The sequence below is a fragment of the Sinocyclocheilus rhinocerous genome, unplaced genomic scaffold, assembly GCF_001515625.1.
Source record: "Sinocyclocheilus rhinocerous isolate Xijiao unplaced genomic scaffold, SAMN03320098_v1.1 scaffold502, whole genome shotgun sequence".
Taxonomy (NCBI): domain Eukaryota; kingdom Metazoa; phylum Chordata; class Actinopteri; order Cypriniformes; family Cyprinidae; genus Sinocyclocheilus; species Sinocyclocheilus rhinocerous.
In genome coordinates, this window is record NW_015641028.1 from 762688 (window position 1) to 784631 (window position 21944).

Here is a 21944-nt window from a genome sequence, read left to right on the forward strand (position 1 = left end):
TTTGTCCCTTCACAGGGCAATTTATACAGCATGACCTCACAAACAGATAAAAATGTATAAGACATTGTAACAAAACTGCTAGAATAATAAAAAACAAAACAAAAAAAACATCACAACAAATACGACCACAACAACAAAACCCGGGCATTAACAGTGCACCATTTTGTTAAAATGTTAAAATTCATAGTACACCTTTATCTTTATGTTTCAAATAATTGTTTACAATCAAGACTGCATTTGAAACAAAAAATCTAGAAGCTCTAACAGTCCTCCACTTGGGCACTCTATATCGTCTGCCTGAGGGGAGCAGTTCAAATTCTGAATACAAAATATGAGATGTATCATCTAAGATAGTCAAGGACTTCCTAAGGACATTCTTCTCACACAAAGCTGATACCCCCAACTGTACAGAGCCTGTAATCTTTGACCCCAAATTAACAATGCTCTGCATCTGGGATCTACTTTTAACATTTAGTCCATAAAACCAACAAATCATAGCAAAAGTCAAAACAGTTTCAATAAAAGATCTATAAAACATTATCAAAATAGATTTATCCACATCAAAGGACTTAAGCTTCCTTAAGCTTATATTTCCTGAAATATAACCGTTTTTGTGCTTTTGATACAACAAGATTTGTGTTTTCCACCCAACTTGGCGTATCATCAGTGCATGCTTGGCTGAAGTGTGTATCAAGGGCATATAGCAATTACAAGGGCAGCAGCCATGAGCACTCTTCTGAAACGTAAGATGACGAATGGGACACCATATAGTGCCTTGGATTCCAAGGACAAACACACATGCCCATCTTAAGACTGCAAGTACATGTCAAGTGTGCCATTTGGGACAGGGCCACTGTCATGCCGTTATTTTTCCAAGCAAATCATCGAAATGCATTTGTACATATTAGAATGTAAACTAAGACTAAAAGCATAAGACGTAGTGATGTTATTTAATGCCACTTAGTTTGTTTCACTCAGTAGAGGAATTAGCTGCCTGACGTCTTCCGTAGGAATCTAGGGAAGATCCAATTAGGAAAATTCAGGCACCATTTCAACCTTCAACTCCTGTAAACAGATTTTAATAAGCTTTGCATCTGCCAGGCACCCCCTGATACTCACACATGGTGTTTTTTTGTGTGTATGTTTTTTCAGCCATTGGCAGATCATATAGTGTTTTTGCTTGCCTTTGTATTTACATGTTTTCAGTTTAGGGTTAATCTTCAATCATCATCTTCATGGGATTTAGGATGTCTGCCAAGTTTCTTGAGCAATCTAACACACTGCACGTCATAATATTACACATTCCTGCTTCTTGGACAGCTTACATGCTGTCTAGTGTATGACAACTAGTCTGAGGGCACTTTGTTTTAGGCTTTTACCCAAATCATTGGAAAGACATGACCCAAGTTTTTTAAACAGGTTAGTCAACGAGCTAAATCTAGATGTTTTCTAGACGTCCCCCATTGCATATCAATCATTTCTGAATAACATGCACATCCATTTCTAAATCAATCATTATGGAACTAATGATCATATTAAAAATAGTTTGTGATTTTTTTTTTTTGGAGGAACTGAATGTCAAATGCCCTGTTTCTCAACAGCATCCAGTCACAATTAAGACCAGGCAGTGAAAATATGTTTTTACACATGGAACATGGGCAAAGGCACATGGAAAGGCAATCCCACACATTTGATTAAAAAAAAGATCATTTAAAAAGACCAATATCACATTTATTTATGTATTCACATGTATTTGAGTTTCAGCATAAGTAATTTAACACATTTTATCATTTCATATTTTTCCATTAGAGGGTTCCCTCACCTCCAAAATCCAAGTTTAACTCATGCAAGCATATAATTGAATAAATGAGGCTTAAGCAAATTAAGTAATAGACCTCGTAACTGAGACAACTGTTCGGAATATTCCATTAATAGCGTTCACTGAATCCTCAGGAAAGCAAATTTAGTACAGATGTGATCGTTATAGCAAGTGTTATGTGGCTTTGTGATGTATTTTGTTAAGGGGTAAGTGATTATTGGGATGCCTCAGGAGTTTGACCACAGAGGAGACAGTCAGCTGTGAATTAAAGAGCATATCTCCAGGGAACATGACATAAGACTGCAATATGATCTGAGCCAGAGGGCACAAGAACCACATTCCTTTTATAAAGCTGCTTGACACCTCTTTCTAGGTCACTTTCCCCTGCAAGGACACACTGAAGACAATCACTGGCCATACTAAATATTTCTTATATTCTTCTTATCTTATTTGCAGTGTGAAAACCCATGAATCAATGGCTGTTAAATCAGTGTCTTTATTTAGGACATTATCACAGAGACATATGGGTGTACTGAAAGAATTACTCTCCCTTCTTCTACATTATGCATATTAGTGTAAGGTAGAGCATTTACATCATACAGAATAATAAAAAATAATAATAAAATAGGCTGGCGCAGACATTAAGAAATACAGTTTACATTTGAAATGTATGTATAGATAAGATAGTTGATGCATAACATGTCTATAAACATCTGTGCAATCAGCTTGATATTCTAGGTCAATATTTATAAAAATGTATAAAAGTTGTGTATATTTTAAGTGCTTTGACTGGCCTAGTTTTTACCACTCTTAAACCCTTTTTGTATTCACTTCAAGTACTCCAGTGTGAGAAGACAATCTTTATGAAGTCGTAAAAACTGCATAATTGTAAAATAATTGGCAAAATGCTGTTCAAAATAGTTCTAAATATATACAATATGCAGTTCCTCAAAGCTGTTTGCACCATGCTCTTTTGCCACTTAATATTGTTTTGGTGAGTCAATCTATTAAATTACTTAGTATATGAAACCATGGTCCGCACTCACAATAGTCTTCTTTTACATTTTATTTAGCTGTGATTAATGTAAAATAAAAAGCTAAAAGAAGACTATTTTTGTGGGACTATTCTGTGTGTGGATCATGGTGACATATACTAAATATATAAAATATAAAATCTGCAACATCATCTCAAATAATAATAATAATATAGAAATAATTGTAAAATAATTTAGATGATATTACATTCCAGTAGATGAAGTGTAGCATGTCACACACTGTATAGGAGGACACTGTCACTGATCGGTGCCCTGAATATGTTTAAATCTTTTTTTGCATGACAAGTGCGGTGAAATATCAACTGAACAATGAAGATATGAGGAAGTATTAAAGATGTGATTATTCTAAGCCAGTCTGATATCTCATGGATCTTTGAAGGGACATCTATCAGGAAGCGAGTTAAAGCGTGTACTGAGTGTTCAGACTTCCCCATACACGATTATCCCTTTAGATTGATCATGCAAATCACAATTTGCAATAACACAAAAAACCACAGTCCCTCTGTGCAACAAATAATCTCTATTGCACTGCGATTATCAGTTTAGAGACCATGTGGCTTGGACAGCATACAGCTGTTATTTAGATAGTGTGAAAGTGCATTTGTTTTTCCCATTACCATTTCAAGGCTGGCGTACAGGCACACACTCAAATGCCCACAAGACAATTTACCATGAAGGTCTCCAATCTCTTACAATTTCCACATTTGGGGTCCAAAAAGATGGGAAATCTTAATATAGGGATATAATTACATGAACCATTTAACCTGCAAAACCTTTCATTCTCATCCAGCTGAGATAGACTGCACTGATGTTCTTTCCGGACACAAATGAGCAGTCCAGAACAATTAAACTAGTGATTTGTTCTGCAACAACAGTCATTTTATAGAGGACAATGTGTTGATAAGTTAACTACAGAGAACACAATCGCATTGTTAAATCCAGCTTGTTTTTCCCCACTGACTCTCCAAGGGCAGAAGGCCACACAAGGACTTTATTTGTTTTTCTTGGACCGTGCATCAAGACCATATATCATCTGTGATTTCCTGCTGCCTTAATGGTTCCAGCACCTAAGAGAATACCCTCTGCAGCAATGCCCTCCCTCTCAGAGCACTTACAAAAACAAAACCTGTCAACCTGCAGCACCTGGAATCACTGTGGAGCTATAACTCTCCTAAGAGACACCCTGCCCCATCCTGTGTTCCCTGCCCTGGGCTTGGACTGCGGCATTGTCCCAGCTCACAGTTTACCTCTTTCCGCTCCTCACGGACACTCCACATAACTCTAATTATTGGCCCACCCCGCTGATCCCCGTAAAGTTCAGCTGCAACACCTTCAAGGACTTCCTCTCCATTCAAAACAACCCCGAAAGCTGCCGCTTTACCGCTCTGATCTGTGGGAAAAGAGAAACTCACAGCATGGGCCGCAGAGATAGGATTATGGTAAAATTATGAGGTGTGAGTGTGTGTATAGATGTGTGTTACTGGAGTCATCAGCCAGATTTTCAGCTTCCAGAGAGCCCTAAGAGGTTGCCAAGGGGAAATAGCGCCTGTTAGGAAATAGCAAGAAGTCACTATTTCCTCTTGAGACTGTTATATGTGTATTTATTTGTGCTGTAAGTGACTTTTTGGAACTTCCTTACAGGTACCACAGAAATTGGTGTCCTGAGGAATCAATGTGTCTAGCTGACAGCCTAACCAGAAACAAAGCGATGAAGATATAAGTGATAAAAGGTATGGAAATCTGTATGCTTTGTCAGCTGCTTGTTCATGTTTTTGGATGTTTCGGAGAAAGGGCATGTGGTTGAAGAGATGGGGGTGGCTAAGTCTGACAGAATTCGGGAAACTGAAAATCGCCTGCAGCACCTTTAAGGTCAAATCTATTTTCGCATTCCATTTCTGGGAAACAGAAGTGTCAAAAAGTTTGCAAAAGTTCTCAAGTGCAATATTGTAACTTTAAAGAAAGAAAGAAAAAAATCAGGAGAAATAATGAAATGCTTTTATATAAGTTTTGCTGTGGTGATGTCTCAGGTGTTTCTATTAACTTTCTTTCTTCTGCGGAACAAGGAAAGCAAGAACCAATCAAATGTGTACCTTGAATGCATGTCATTTTACCAAATACATAAATATAAAAATATTTTGAAGAATGTTAGTAACCAAATCATCTTGGTTACCATTAACTTAGAAATGCAAAAAAATAAAAATAAATAAATAAATAAATCTCAAAATATCTTCTTTTATGCTCCACAGAAGAAAGAAAGTCATATAAGTTTGAAACGACACAACATGTGGGTGAAGAATTTTCATTTTTCATTTACTATTCCTTTAAGGGAGCAAAAGGACATTGCTTCACAGAACCAGGGGCCATCAGCTGTATTGTGATCTGTTTCATAATGGACGTGTCCATGCATTTGCAGAAAAGACAAGGCAGACAAACACAGGGTCAGCACATGGTGTCCTTGTGCATCCTTGCTACCATATTTTTGCACAACCAAGAAGTATTTGATTCACATTCTGTATCCCACTGCTCTGCATCTTTATTTTACTTGATTTACACTTGTGGAAAGCACTATACAGAGGGATGGAGCTGCTTTACTGTTTCATTACTGGTGCTCTGTGGTGCAGTTGACCCTGTGATCCAGTCCCTCATTGAGTGTTTCACAAGGCATTGGGAAACTCACACATCTTAGCTAGCAAAATATACACTTCGGCTATTGCAGTAAGCAAATGGTATGCCAGGAAAAAGCACAAACAGCTTTGAGAAACATTAAAAAAAAAACTTACATAAAATGTAAGGCTTGTAAACAAAAATATATATATTTTAAATTAAATATAAACAAAAAAAAAAAAGAAAAGAAAATAAACAAGATCACTATTGAGTATATATGTCACTGTGGCATTGCTTTTAGAAAAACCAGCCATCAAAATGGACAAAATCAGACAAAATTGGCCAGTTAGTTATTTGCATATTTAATCTCCACCAAAGAAGCAAAACATTAAGCGTTACATATCAACAAGAAATGCACAACCTAAAAAGGCAGCCTTAAACAGCAGTGGATCGAGAGAGATTCCTCTTTCCTGTTCCAGCCACTCTTTAATGGCATATTATTATTCTTTTTTAATAAAAAAAAAAATAAAAAAAGCAAATAAAAGCAATTTCACTAGTGCTGTCAGACATTTAGACCCCACTGTATCCACTGTGTATTTTTTCTTCTTGTATAAACACCCTTGCAATGTGTAACACAGAACTGAACACTTTGCCCTGTCAGTAACACTAGTTTAGTCTAATATAGGAAATCATTCTTAAAGAATGTAATAAAGCAAACTCACACTTATATTTAAAAAAAAAAAGTCTAACACTAGAACTGGTACATGGAGTGAGGTGTGCTAACAAGAGCATTTTCAATCTTAGCTACAAAGAATAAAGGGGGAAAAAAGAGGAAGAAAAGATTAACATACAAATGAGCATATGTTCACAAAGACTGTCCAGAATGAAGTTAAAACTGAACAAATACTGAATACAAATGTAGTTACTCCCCTTCTAAAAGCACGTAGTCGTCATGTTATACTGTGTTTGTCTGGTCTTCAGAAGTAAATATTTTGAAACCAGTTCAACCTTTAACTCCGGGGAACTGACTTTAAGACAGTTTGCATCTGTCAGCTCATTGCATATGGTATTTTCTCAACCAGCAGAAGGCCATATACTGTTTTCTTTTGCCTTTGTGTTTAAGTTTTCAAACCACCAGGCGTAGATCTGGTGGGGACATTGTTGATTATCTTCTTCTGTAAGATCGCTGTCCAGCATTGAAACTAATGTTGTGAATACATGGAAACGGCACGATTCATGACAACACTGAGGAACATTGAGGCTCATCTGCTCATTATTTTTAAACATCTGCTTATAATTACTATCAGTCCTGACTTTTCTCACCAATATAGGCTTTTGCAACCAAAATATTGTCTTTTTTATTCAGATAGATAGAACAAATATTATTTTAAGAATGGGTAAGTTTGTTTATCATTCACAGGGCTGCACATTCTAATGGAATGTTATAATAAATAAAAAATAGCACTATATCTGTTGGTGAATATTTATTTAAAGTCTGTAATGGTTAATAACCATGCTGCATTTGCTTCACATTCTATTTCTGTGCTCAATGTCAGTAAAGATACTGCTTAATTATTAAGACCTTTATTAATGGGTCTCTGTGACCTCTAATGCCTTATTTGTTGATCTTTGCAATCCCTGTTCTCTCATCTGTCTCTTGCCGTTGTAACGCTCTTCTCTCAAAGGCTTAGTTATGCTCTGAAGAACATTCCTGAGTTATCCAAGTGGCCGAGTGCAAAACCTCAGTGTGACAAAATGCTTTTTATATGATAACTACCATTATCAGCTCATGTAAAAAAAACTCCAGCACACAATTTTATGGGTAGCTATAATTTCAAAGGCATTGAAGGGCTTCTTTTTCATCGTCTTGTAATGTCAAATAATATGCTGGAATTTCACTAAGAATGAATTATGTGCTGTCCTTTTTTATTTTTTACTTGCATGCACTGCCTTGTTTTAGTACTTGATTTACTGTGCTTGGTTCTGTTCTCTGATTCAATGTATGACTTAAACAAAAATGTAATTAAAAATAAAAATGTATTATATAATATTATTTTAAATTTGTGTCAGGTAAACAGTGCTCAGTTTTGAGGAAATGGTTGACGTTTTAGAAACCTTAATCATTTTCTTTTTTTGTATCTTTTTGTTTGATGAATGGAAAAAACTACACATGATTCAGACAGAGTTGTACACAATGTAATCGCTCACCCTGGAGTCCCACTTAACATTCATCATCTTAAAACACCAGGAAAAAAACAAGCACAAGAAAGTACCATTCAAACATCAATCATTCAACGGTTGTGTTTTACATTGCCAAAGCCTTGACAAAGCACTAAAACTAAAGCTTTCATCTAAACTTCTCAGTGTAAGATTGCAAACCTCCAGTGGATTTCAGAATAATCAAGAGAATAATAAAAACTCATAGTTTCTTTTCATCTAAAATGGGGGACAAATTTATAGATGAAAAGATAAGATGTCTCAGATTTTTCAGTTGCATAACAACAATGTTTTCCAGCATTTGCAAAAGGAAGGACTAAAGGGTTATGGGAAGAAGCGGGTCATTTTGGCACAGCATGCAGGTTTCCTGTACAGTTTGACAGGATAAAGACTGAAGGGATATGAGCCGCACTGATTACTTCACAAAAGTCATGTGTGCATTAAAATTAACTAGGTGCTGTGTGAGTGATGGCAGTGTCAACTATCTGTAATGGCTTGACCTTGTAGAAGCACATTCACCTCGCCTCGTAAGACAGATACTGCGGTAGCCTGCCGGGTGACGTGGGGTGATGGAACTCTGCTGTTCTGTGACCCTCTAATATCAGAGAAAGCCACATTCACCAGTGTCCTCTTCAAGGGGAAACTCTGACACATTTACAGTACTTGGATCAATGGCCCAACAGAAGAAATCCACTGACCTGTAAATCGTGATCGATATCTCAGTGTCCTACCCAGAGGCCCAGATCATAATTAATGCAGAACAATGGATTTTTCATAGTCAGGGCCTAAAATTACCACTCGCCAAGCAGCAAATCCAAATAAATTCAGCATTGGCAAGTATATGTACTGTAACAGCCATTCACATAGAACTTGAAACACACGAGAAACGGGGAGAGGAATGCGGGGAAACACAATTTGAAACACATTGTTTAAAAGTTGAGCTTATTTCAAATTGAGCGTTTTGAATGCAGTGTCATGCGCAAGATGCCAGACGCGAGCACAGTGGTCAAACGTGTTCATCTAGCGCGCTTCCATAGAAAAACAATGGAAAAGTAGCACAGTGAAATGGAATAATGCATTCTGTAGGAACAGTCTCTAACTCGCCAGTTGGCCGGTAACTTTTTAAATGAATTCTAACAATGAGAGAACGAAGATAATGAAATATGGTTTAGCTTGATTATCAAATCGCCAAGCATGTGTTGTAATTACAAAAATACATAATCTGATCCACTGCGTGTTTCACTGTGATCTATGATCACTAGCTGTGATATAAATGAGCGGCTCGGTTTATAATGTTGTCAACCAAAGAGAAGCATTTTCAAACTAATATGGACTAACCCAGCTGTTGGGTTAAATTTTTTCATTACATTTTTAACCCAAAAATTGGGTTAGTCCATATTTGACCCAAAGTTGGGTTGAAACAACCCAGCATTTTTTGGTGAAATTTCCCTGCAACAGAAGCTGTAAGCAAAGAAAGCAAAGGAAACAAACAAACAAAAAACTACCAATATTAGCTTTGTATTTTTTACTGTTGTTATATAAAATATTAATAATAATAATAATAATTGCATGTACATTTTACATTTATTCATTTAGCAGACACTTTAGAATACTAGTATTTATAAGAATAGTACATTATTATTATTATTATTATTATTATTATCATCTAAATTATAATTACATAAATATCATTTATAATTGTTATGAAATACTTTTTTAAAGTACTATAGTGATATTTCTTTATTTATGTTTTTTAGAATTTGATTAAATAATAATAATAATAATAATAATTATTATTATTATTATTATTATTATGATGATGATGATGATGATGATGATTATTATTATATGGAATTCTTCTGCCTGTTTTTTAATGTAATGCACACATAGTTTCATGGCTAGTAAAAATATTTATGGCTGATCACTTTTCTCAAGTGACTGGCCATTGGCAGCTGTGGCAAAATGTTAGTTTTAGGCCCTGCATACAGTGTACGCGAGATAAGATGCCTGACTTACTGAAAAGGTATTTACAAGCATGCACACAAGAGCAAACGGGGTCTCATAAACTCTGCCAGCTGTCCTGGGTCTGTCAGTAAGCTGCTGCCATTAACAGGTCTTCAGTGAACCTGTTTCTTGATTCATTTCCATTACCACCATCTATATACTCCCACACCATATTGACTCGGAATACAAAATGATGAAACATCGTCACATATAGCAAACAAATGCAAAGCTATCTGATTCCTGTCATACTATGCATAGTGCAATGTTTGCACTTGCAGTTTTTAATTAGATAATGTAGGCTGCTCAGCAGTGTGTGTATAATGCATAATGTATTTGTAGCTGAGGCAAAATTCGACTATGCACTGTCAAAACGTTATAAGATGTCTTTAGTAGTCATGGCAGATTTTGATACACAACCTGCTGATTCTCATTTTCTTTAACCGGTTTCCTGCTGTTGTTTCTTCCCATTACAGGGCAAGGCATAAGAATCTCACTCAAGTTTACCAGGCGAAATGGAAGTTAAACATTCAAAACTTTTTGCAAACACTGCACTTGTATTTCACTCACCCAGATCTCAACTCTACATTTGTTATCACTAGCCCTGCAAGAAAAGCTCAGCATATTTACTGAAAATCCAAATGCACGTTTTGCACATCCTCCTCCCATCTCTTACGTTTTTTGTAACTATTTTGGCAAATGTGAGCTACCAATAGCCCTCTCAGCCAGAATGCAACAAATTACGCAGATTTTCTCTCACAGTTAGGGTATAGAAGTGTTCTGTGTTATCAATGTGAATTATAAATCTATTGATCCATGATTGCTGCTTTTGTAAGGCAGGCCCAACTTTGATTACTGGACCAAGCCAGGGTTATTTTTAGAGAGTTTGATGGAAATGTGTGCCAAATTCTTACTTTTGGGTTACAAAGATCATAACAGTTTATCATCGTGCAATTGTTCTGCCAGGAGTATCTCATGCTAGGCTCAAGATGGTCTGGAAGAGGTCCTGGAATATATGCTATGTATTGATTTGGATCCTTATTGGATCAGAACCAGATGAAACAGCCCACCGTCTAGACAAATAAGGTCTCTAACTCGGTGACAGATTGGTGTCCAGATTGAAACCAGTGCCATTATCAAGGGGGGTCCTTTTATTTAACTTGAATCCAACTATAATAACTTTGTTAAGGTGAATTTAGTTTGTGAGTTAGGCTTTGCCAGGGACACTTTGTGGTGTCTTTGTGCTTCCTTTTGATTTGAATGCCAAATGTGACTTTTGTTCAGTTATTTCCTTAAGTAAAAGATAATATGGATGCAAATTCAGGTAAATGCATGCTACCGTCCCTGGCTACTCATGTAGCTAAATTTAGTATGCAAAAAAATAGATCAGTAACAGTTAGCAAATGTAAATCTTGACCTTTACATTTTCGTTGTTTAACACAATGCAATGGAAGCATTGTGTATTAATAAAAAAATCATTACATTAAAACATTTTTTTTAATACATATGTTGCCTTTTTATCCATACACTGTAAACTATTATTTTCCAAAGTTGTAAATAAAACAAAGATTATTGGAAGATGTTTTCCAAGAAAATACTACTTAAGTTCATGTTTAATTCAATGGGTTACTTGTAGCTTCTTTGTAATCAATTGTTAAATTTACCAGCAATTTTCGAGTGAAAATTGTTTCTACACCATTTTTTTTCAGTGTATGCATGCTTTTTTAAATAATTTCTTAAAAATCTATCAAATCAATTATATTTCACATGCATAAATAATTTTAACATAAATTGTAATATTTGCTACATCCACCTAATTATAGAAATCACACCCTCAATGGTGGTGAATCAATATTTAAAGCTCAGGGGAAGAGTAATCATTACGTGTAATGTTGATTTAGTGTCTGCACCAAATAGAGATATTGCAGGACTGTGTACAGAGGCTGTTGTAGAGGATAGGTTATTTTTAGAGCTGCAGGGACACGCAGGTCTTCCTTCTGCCAATGTCCATCACCTCCTAAACATGGGTCATGTGGCCCGCCAAAGACAGATTATCAAAATCAACCCAAGAGGAAAGACCTCAGAAGAATTGTTTCATTGCTCTGCTGACTGGTTTCCTCTCTCAGTAGTGCTCAGAAGTCAGACAGTGGAAGCATAATGTGACATTGAGAAGAAAAAAAGGGAAACTCAATAAACTGTATAAACTTGGGAATTTGAAAGTGATGATATTGTAATCATGGCAGTGATTGAATAGACTGATACATTCTTGTTCAGCTTTCAATTCAGTGAACTGGTTTCTTTGACAAAACAAAAAACTTTTTTTCCCCAAACTATCAAACTATCATTCCAGTAATTTCATTATTTATGTTTTTAGAAAGCTTTGTATTTTCAGTGCTTTTAAAAATAATTAAATTATTGTTATGACAGTATCAGGCTGCAGTATATGTGCAGTGGCATTTTAATGCTCTCAGAAAATGTTCTTCACTGTGGTTATTTAGTCTATGTATTTATGTTTATGTTTAACAGAAACTATGTCGTTTAGTCTGGGTTAAGATTAAGGTTTTCTGGTGCTCAGATGTCTGTCTAAATAATTATAGAGTGCACTTTGAAATGAAATTAATCATAAACATGCCGTGATCTTTTATTTATTTATTTTTTCCATCAATTTGGAAACTCTTCAGTATAAATGGTTATAGATTTTGCACGTATGATTCAAAAAGACTCTGATAACTTGATCTAGAAGGTTAACATTCCATTACCAGTTGTATTTTTAGTGGAGTTTTTTTTTTTAAACCCTAATGACAAGAATTTACTCAGCTGACACTAAATGCATCTGAATGAGTCACACACTCTGAGAAACATTATTACACCGTGAGTAATTCATTGTTGATAATGTTAGCACATTTTCTTCCTAACTCGACCATGCTTATAGCCTATTCCAGCCTTGTTAGAGCTTTATTATTTTAGTCCACTGTCATTCATACAATGCAGACATTTAGGTGATTGGAGAGTAATTTGGTGCTGAGATCCAATCAGAAGAACACTAAGTATCATCTGGCCTATGCTGGCCTATTTTACCCAGACCAGCATTTGCACTATGACAAATTATCTATGAATCTTGAGACACAAATGACGTCATAGTTATGTTTCAAAATGAATTTTCTTTCAATCAAAATGTCTGATCTACTTAAATCTGTTGTCATTTGCAAACATAACATTCTGGAATAAATGGAAGGTTGTCACACAATTAAATATAATGGTGACTCATCAAGTGTTAAAATTTCACCTTTAAAATGCTACTCAAACAAAGCATAAAATTTTGAATGCCTCTCCAGTTCACCTGTCTATTTATATTGTATGTATAGTCATAATTTGAACAATAAAGCTGTGCATAAGCAACCAAAAAAGATTCATCAAGCATTTCAATTTCTCATATCTCAGCCGTAGCACTTTGCAGCGACAAGAGGCGATCCTGAAAATCAGACCCAAGTCCGCAAACCTAAAACAGTCTTGTCTTGGCTGATTCAAAACAGACCTGCTGGACTGAGCGAAGATGAATGTAAACTGGAGATAATTTGGTTTTATTCAGACACGTCGAATCAGACTGTCTGGAAAACAGCATGCAGTTATGATAGAAGGCCAAAAAAAACAAGGTCAACGACCTACCTCAAAGGCTGCTGTTGTTGGTGCGAGAAGTATGCGCGAGGACAAAGCTCTCCGTGCACTGCTGGCTGCTGGAGGACAAGGAACGTCGGGGCGAACGCTGAAAGCAGTTCCGCCGGTTGAGGTAGCTGCCAGCCGTCCACGTCCTCTGTCTTTTGCGGAGGTACTCCTTGTAGTTCTTGGTGAGCAGGGTGTAGAGGAACGGATTGATGCAACTGTTGCTGTAGGTCAGACAGGTGGTCAGATAGTTAATGTTCCGCTTGGCCTTGGTGGAGAGATCCAGCTCGGGCTGAAACTGACCTAGAAGCTGCCAGATCCAGAAAGGCAGGAAGCAGGCCCAGAACAGGAGCACGATAGTGAAGATCAGATATAGCACCTTCTGGTTTGGGAGCTTCTTGGTCTGCTTGAACGTCTCTGTTTGGGAAATCCAGTAGGTTCTTGCCAGGCATATGTACAGGTACCCGATTATCACCCCTGGAGCCACGATGCTGGTGCCAAAGAGAAAGGAGATGTAAATTTTATATGAGAGAGGGCTCAAGGTGGGTTGACACATTGGCTTGGAGCTTGCTGTCATCAGCTGGACGCTGATGATCATGGGTAGGGTGAGAATCAATGAGGCCGTCCACACCAAGAGGGCGATTGCTTTTCGGTAGCTCTTAGAGCGTTTGACTGTATCCAGAGGCTTGAGGACGGCAAAGTAACGTTCTGTGCTCATGACAGTCAGGGTAAAAATGCTGGCATGCATTGTAAGGAAGTCCATGCTGATGAGGATCCGACATCCAGCGTCTCCAAAGTACCAGCCCTTCAGGAAATGTGTGCATACCACAAATGGAATCGTGAGTAAGTAAAGCAGATCAGCTAGTGCCAGGTTGATGATGTAGATGTACATAGAGGCAGCCGAGCGCATGGAGTGGCACATGACCACGAGAGTGTAGATATTTCCAGACACACCCACCAGACACATTAGGGACAGGATGGTGCCAATGGTGAAAGTGGCAGCCATGTCTTCAGTAGAAGCTTCTACTGGAAGCTCAGTGACATTGGAAACCTTCTCCACCATCGCCACTATGGGCTCCATTGACACAGTGGTCATCTCTACAGAAGAATTAATGGTCAAAAGTGGTTAAAAAGTTGTTGAACAGTAAGTTGTTTCGCGTATATACTTATTTTGCAATTATGAATTAAATAAAATATTTTATAATCTAATTTTAATCTATGATACATAATTTTGAATTGTTCTTAACAAGTAACGACTATACTATGAAAATATAAATTTAATAATTAAAAAAATATATATATTTATTTTAAACTAAGGTCAAACATTTTATTATGCCTCTAATTCCAATCATACGCTTGTTATGTAATTCAAAATATATTACATTTATTAAATAAAAAATAATTGGTCACAAATTATTTTAAGGTCCAACTCTCGCTATTAACAAACCATTAACTACGACTTTTGCCTCGGTAAACTCCTAATGTTCTGCTTATTAATAGTTAGTAAGGTAGTTGTTCATTTTAGGTATTGGGTAGGATTAGGGATGTAGAATATGATCATACATAATGTGTGATTTATAAGTACTAATAAACAGCCAATATGTTAATAATAGGCATGCTAATAAACAATTAGTTAACAGTGAGAATTGGTCCCTGTACCAAAGTGTTACCAAATAATTAAATAAAATGGTATTTTAACCAATAGTATAAGGTCAGACATGTTTTTTGTGCCTCAAATTCAAAGTCATGAATAAAATAATATATATATTTTTTAAATTAAACAATGTTTTAACCTGTGGCACATATAAGATCAAAATTTTTAGAGTGCCTTAAATTCTGGCTAAAAAAATCAGCACTCCTATTAACGAAAAAAAATAAAATACTTTGAGAGGTGGATTAACTTTCCCACTACTTGATGTAATCACTTTAAAGTCAGCTGATTTTAATTTGCTATTCCTATCAAATGACTAATGCTTAAGCATCAACAAAATATTTAATATTTAAAACTAGACCTCACACCCTCAAATTAATGAAATATGCTTATTTATCATAACAGTTAAGGCATTTAGTGACCTCAAAAGTCAAATACAAGAAGAAACAATATTGCTTTACCTTGATTGGATTCCTCAGATGGCGTAGCTCCAAGCAAACAGACGTTTAGCATTTATAATGAGTCCAACTCATGGTTTCTCCTAAGAGTTTACTCCTGGATTCCTACCACGTTGTCAGCAAGAAATCCTTGTATGGCAAAATGAAACAATTCCAGTAGACAAAAAATGAATGACTTAAGCTGTGCTATGTGTGTTAGGACACACAGATCACATCAGTATAAAAAAAGCGCAAATAAGTCATAGGCAGGTGCTTCAGCCATGTAAGAAAAACTTCAGTTATTCTTCAGCGGAACACTTACTATATCGCAAACCTGAGTGGCAGATAAGAAAAATCCTACAGGTTCAGAACAATGAAAAAAAGTGGTACGAGCAGAAAAAGGGCACAATCCTCTTAGATGGATATGCTCAAGGAGGCGATCACTTTCAGCTACAGCTGGGTTTCGAAACCATCTCCTCCACTGACAGTGTGCGTGCTTGCGAGGGGTAGAAAGAGAGAGAGCTACTCACACACTAGCATAGAGTGGGAGGGGAGATGAGGGCGAGAGGAAAGGAGAGGGAGAGAAGAGAGAGATTGGTTGGGGGGAATGCATTGCGTGATGAGGCATTCTGGAAATGTGTGTGTGTGTGCTTGTGTTATTTGTGAATGACTAATGAGCTACTACCTGAGCTCATTCATTCATCTAGCGGACAGAAGATTGCCACACATGGGATAGGTATTACACATTTTTGTTTCCAAATAAAGAGAAATAATACTAAAACACAGAACACAATGTACCATAACAAGCTGCTCTTGAAAAACGGAATCTGCAGGCGTATCAAGCAAACAGGTTTAGGTAAATGTTTTTTTGACGGAGGCAATTTAGCTTTCGCTTCTGTCAAGTTCCTGTTAGCGATACAATCACAATTTTCTCCACTTTGGTGTTCCAAGGTAAACATTTTGCAGTGTTGATTTCACATAATAAGCACAGGCCGAGTCTTGATGGGCAGGAATAATCAGGACTGGCCGAAGTGGGTGTACTGCCCTGTGACAAGTCCTTTTCTTTAATGATGGCATGTTTTTTAACCCAAAGGTCATTCCTTGAAATAATGCCCTGGAAGACTATTCTCAGCAGGTACTTAATACATACCTGGGAGTTTTCGGCACTTTTATGAAAGAAAGCCAGCCTTGTTCAGTTTTTCACAAAGATATGTTACCCTTATTGAGAGGTATTCACATTCAGAGCTTGTTTATGACGGCATGGATTTAGAATGACCTTTATACAGCATACTCCCACATTTTTACTGGATCTGCTGTGTTATGGAGTAATAATTTTTCTCTGTTTTCAATGATTGAAGGGTTTTTCTATCAAAAAAACATTTCTCATTGGGAGGGTGAGCAAAAACAATTAATGCATTATGTTAATGCATAATGTATCATAAACTAACAAATAATTTTTCACAACATTTAATAATCTAGGTTAATTTAGAGATATGCTAGTGATAATTTTTCATTTGTTCTTGTTTGAAATACACTAATATAAATGTACACAACTTTAAATGTAAAAAAATATACATATACAGAAATTAATATTAACCTACAGTATATTAATAAATGCTAAAAAGTAAAGTTAAAATGTAATGTAATTTTTCGGTAATTGTTAGGTTCATGACACATTAAAGTCATGATGTAAAAGATATTATAGTATACATTCACATGAAATGTATTATCGAAAATACAAAAAAAATGTAGGTTGGGGACTTGGTTCTGTCCATCAGTTATTGATTGTTAATAAGTTAACATTAATTGGTATTTGCAATTTGCATACAGTGTTAGTATTCATGTGGCAGTCGGTGTGATTTAATGTTATGTTAACACATGAGCAAAATTAATGCCGGCCTCCTTCACCATGCAATAAGTCCTTTCAAATCTGCCACAGCACCATCTAAATTAATGCGAGACCGTGAGGTGATGAGAGGTCAGAGCAAATGCCAGAACACTCATTCAGAACTACGTCAACGGCACCTCATTGCAATCAATGGCACTTGGCTTATCAAAGAACATATTAGGATTTGACTCAATCAATTCAAGAATATAGGGGAAAAACCCTATGAAGAAGTGGAATTATAATGTGCCATTTCAGCTGAAATATTCAAGTCTCCTTGAGTCAACAATATGAACCTGGATCTGGAATCCTCAGGAAGTGGTGTCTCAGACTTTAATATAGCCAGGTTCATTTGATGGCACACTGCCTCGGTTGGTAAATAAAGTTCAAAGGGCTGGAAATGAGGATGGGAGTATTTTTGCCCTTTCAGATATAGATGCGCAATGCAAGTTGATAATATGCTCTGGTGCACATGGCAAACACCATCCACTACTCTAGCATTTTAGACTAGCTTGTCATTTGGTCCAGGGAATATTCTTTGTAGGTCAACCATTTTGCTCTTGAGTAAATTAGCTGTTCTCGTCTCTGAGGGCCAGAGAAAAGATCATCGTAACCTCATGTCAAAGGCAGTTCAAATTTTGGGTCTATTTTTGCTTGGAGTCCAAGACCACTCTCAGATTAATAGATGTTGTGCTGGTCTCCTGTGGCTCCTGTGAAAGTTACATCTGGAGGACATCAGGAAGGGATATATGGGAAAGGTAGGAGTAATACAATATGAAATAGAAAATGACAGATGAGTCAACCGTACAACATGAACACAATGCAGAGTTGAATGTATCTGTCTGTTATTATAATAACAGTGTACAGACTGATCAACAGAAATGTGGGAGTGATTGCAGGAGAAGGGCTGGTTCTTGTCTGGGTGTCAGTTTGTCCCGGAGCTGAAGATACCCAACTGATGGGTCCAATTGCACTAAACTGTTTTTAAGGTTCTAATATTGATGTGATGTCAGCCAGTGAAGGCTATGTGGGATCTGTCAAATCTGAGTCAGGTCATTCCTGGGTCAGTCACACTATTGCTATATCAAAGCATGATTGGCATGCTGTGATGCATAAATACTCTCAATCATATCAGTGGCGCTGATCCACGCCTTCGTTGTGGATGGTCCTCTTCTGCTTTGGATGCACTACACAGCCGCTTATTCTTGTACTTTGAAAATTATTTTTGGGGGGTATTTGTGGGGATTTTTTTAGCAAGTTAGTTACGCAAGTAGGTGGAGCAAATGTTTTTCTGATTGAATGAATTGTGGAATGAAAATACCACCACTTTTTTTGAATAAGTACTTTGTTACCATGAAAAAAGTAAATTTTATGTAGTATTAATATGTATGAATATAATCCAGACGGACATTTGTCATGTTGTCATTGTCATGTGATTTACCAGGCTCAGTTGCATTACTTCACTGCCATTCACAAATCCTCTACTGTGGCCTCATGGGATAGTAAAGTGTCTATTAGATGAACACTTCAGAAGAAGCAGGTCATAGGGGTACAGTAATTTTGCTTTCTGTTTTATGAATACTGTGAATTTGCACATACTACTAAATTCAAATACTGTTTATCGTCTGCTGTATAGTAGGGAAGTATATGTATATTTTGTTGCTTGCAGCAGGCAATTTTGCTTTTGTTTTGTTTGGAATTATTTTCATTGGTGGACCAAAAATAGAGACTATCAATATTGTGTCTAAAATGTAAGCTGATCTATATGACATTGCTTATTAAACATTTGTATAAAAAGTAATATACTAGCAATCTTTCAGAATGATCCGAATGTTCAAGCATTTTACAATGCTATTTTGCAAAACTTGATGCGTCAAAGCTGTACATCATCTCAGAACATTCACTCTATTATATACAGTATAGGCCTATATAGCAATCATATGAGTGAATTTTCTGAGACGATGTTCAACTTTGACACTTCAAGTGTAGACAGATTCAGTGAAGATATGTGTTATTTCATACGTCAGCTTTTCAGTCTCTTCACCCATTTTCTTTTGTCATATTCACCTGATGCTTCAAACTCAGGCATACTCTCAAAATCAAAGCTGACAGGCTATAAGAGTTTAGGAGGTTTTAATCTAGCGATGGGAAAAGCAGCACGAATAGGAACACTTTGTGCATAGAAATCTGGACAATGTCTGTAAACTGTGCCAAACATACCACATCTAAAAGATCAGCAAACCCTTCACTCACTACATAAATACATGACATCCATCTCTCGAGCGGGGATTTATTGTCCTTGTGGACGTTTGTCTGGTGAAGAAGTGCTTGGCCTGCTGCCGCCTTTGCCAGGGTTGATTGACAGCAGGAAATCACCTTCTGAACACAGTGTTCTTACAAACATGGAATGTCAAGGGGAGTCACGTGTGGTTATGACATTGACGAAGTGTTTCACTCTGCCTGATGTCAGGACAACGCATCTGCTGACAGCAGTCTTTCCAATTCACCTCTACAGTAGAGTGTCTGGAGTCACCATTAACCCTGTGCTTCTGCAGTGACTGAATCAGCAAAGACGTGGTTAAAGTTACGTTGTGGCCTGCGAGGTTTTAGTGCCTCTGTAGTACCCTTACTAATTAGTTTGAGGCATGGTGTCATATTCCTGCGTTGTCTGCTGCTCTGATACCACAGTCACCCAGAGGAAAACTTTATTGCTCAGACATTTCTCTGGCATAGGTTACTGTGGAGATCTCATTTATGCAACTTGAAGGTGAAGCATGTAATTTCTGCACCACTACCGACAACCAAATGGAATTTAATTTTAATAAGCAGAATAAAACGTACAAATAAGATTGTACAAATTTACATTAGTTTGCTACTAATTTGCCAAGATGTTAAATAGTTGTGAATTGCCACAAGAGTGCTGTAGAACAGATACACTGCCAAAAATAAATAAATAAAAAATACATGTACTTGAGAACACTTTCCCACTGAGAGATTAGTGTTTTTCCTCTCTTAAAGGCACTCATGATCAGCATTCATGTATCAACTTAATCTGTAGCAAAACCCCACTGGAATACTGGCTGTGAACACGTCTCCTTGCCATTTTAAGCTTTTATGTGTGCCTCTGTTTGTTTGTTTACTGGAATCATTTTTAACAGGTTCTTCAAAGGTTCACAAAAACATAAAAGGAAAAGCTTGAAAGAGCACTTCTTCCTGTGTTATAGGCGTAAAGGAAGGAGAGAAAAGAAAGAGAGAGCCAAAGTGAAAGAGAGATAGAGATGCTTGATTTTACTATACATGGCTGCAGTGGTATGTACAACCTAACACCATACTGCCCTCTAGCACCATTTGAAAGTTTAATACGGTTTATTTTTCATGCATCCCTGAGAGCCAATCACAACCTTCAGTAGAGCTCTAATATTTATTCCGGCCACAAATTAGATAAATAATAAATCTGTAATTGAAACAAAGTTAGAGCTGTTGCCCTGTAGACATGTTTGATCACCTTGAAAGGCTTATAATTTCTTCACATGCACAGCTTTGATGCCTACATTAATGTATATATCTGTCAAATCAAATCAAATCAAATACGCAAAACTCCCGACTAAGGCAGCATACACTGTAATTTGTCCCGAAACAAACCTAAAATATAATCATTTAAAATGGATCCATTAATGTTCTCACAAACCCTATAATGTCGTCAGGTGTACTTTTAAAAATAAGTGCTTCATCTTCTTCAAAAGTAAAAAGGAAGATGATTGAAGGCGAAGGTCAAAAGCTGCAAACTCTTTCGCATTGATCTGCAACATCCAAAAAGGATTCACATCTAAAATACTGCCCACTGAAGCACCACTTCTCAGGCTTCAAACATCCATACAGTCAACACATATTCTTAGATTTTTTTTTAATAAAAAATAAAATATATAAAAACTGTTTATCTCGAATATAGTCATCAGGGACAACAATTTTAAGATGACTCTGCTTATAAGCACTGTTAAGACTACTTCAGACTACTAACAAATATTTAAATATTAAATTAATAAATGTATAATATTACATATGAAATGAACAAATATTCAATTAATCTCAGAATATGCCTTGATTACCTATTTTTGGTGCTGTTTGTTTTTATAAGAACATAAACAAGGAGTAATGACCCTGACTTTGACATTTATTTCAGGACTGATAGTGCTGTCAAATGATTAATCACGATTAATCGCATCCAAAATAAAAGTTTTTCTTGTTTACATATTATATGTGTGTGTAATGTGTACTGTAGATTTATTATGTATATATAAATACACACACATTCATGTATATATTTAAGAAAAATGTTGTTTATATATTAAATATATTTATATATAATAAAAATTATAAGAATATAAATACATGTAAATGCACGTAAATATTTTCAATATATATACTGTATGTGTGTATTTATATATACATAATAAATATGCACAGTACACACACATATTATGTAAACCCAAACTTTTATTTTGGATGCAATTAATCTCAATTAATCGATTTGACAGCACTAAAAATAATTGTTAATTAATATTTTGTTTCACATTATTTACTTTTTATTGGAACACAAAAATAGAATTGTTTTAAG

General features: G+C 36.2%; 1 protein-coding gene across 4 annotated transcripts in view; it reads right to left on the reverse strand.

The window, feature by feature from the left end:
• Positions 1-15980, reverse strand: part of uts2r (urotensin 2 receptor) — a 38455-nt gene extending 22475 nt beyond the window's left edge. For 2 of the 4 annotated variants that reach the window (XM_016570420.1, XM_016570423.1), the window contains exons 1-2: positions 15469-15980; positions 13363-14454 (exon numbers count right to left, since the gene is read on the reverse strand). In XM_016570420.1, the coding sequence (XP_016425906.1) occupies positions 13364-14454; positions 15469-15520 (1143 nt within the window). In that variant the 5' untranslated portion in view covers positions 15521-15980 and the 3' untranslated portion in view covers position 13363. Of the gene's footprint in view, positions 1-4681; positions 4693-4883; positions 4926-13362; positions 14455-15468 lie in introns of those variants that run through there. The other 2 variants (XM_016570422.1, XM_016570421.1) reach the window with 2 other exon arrangements.
• Positions 15981-21944: the final 5964 nt, after the last annotated feature.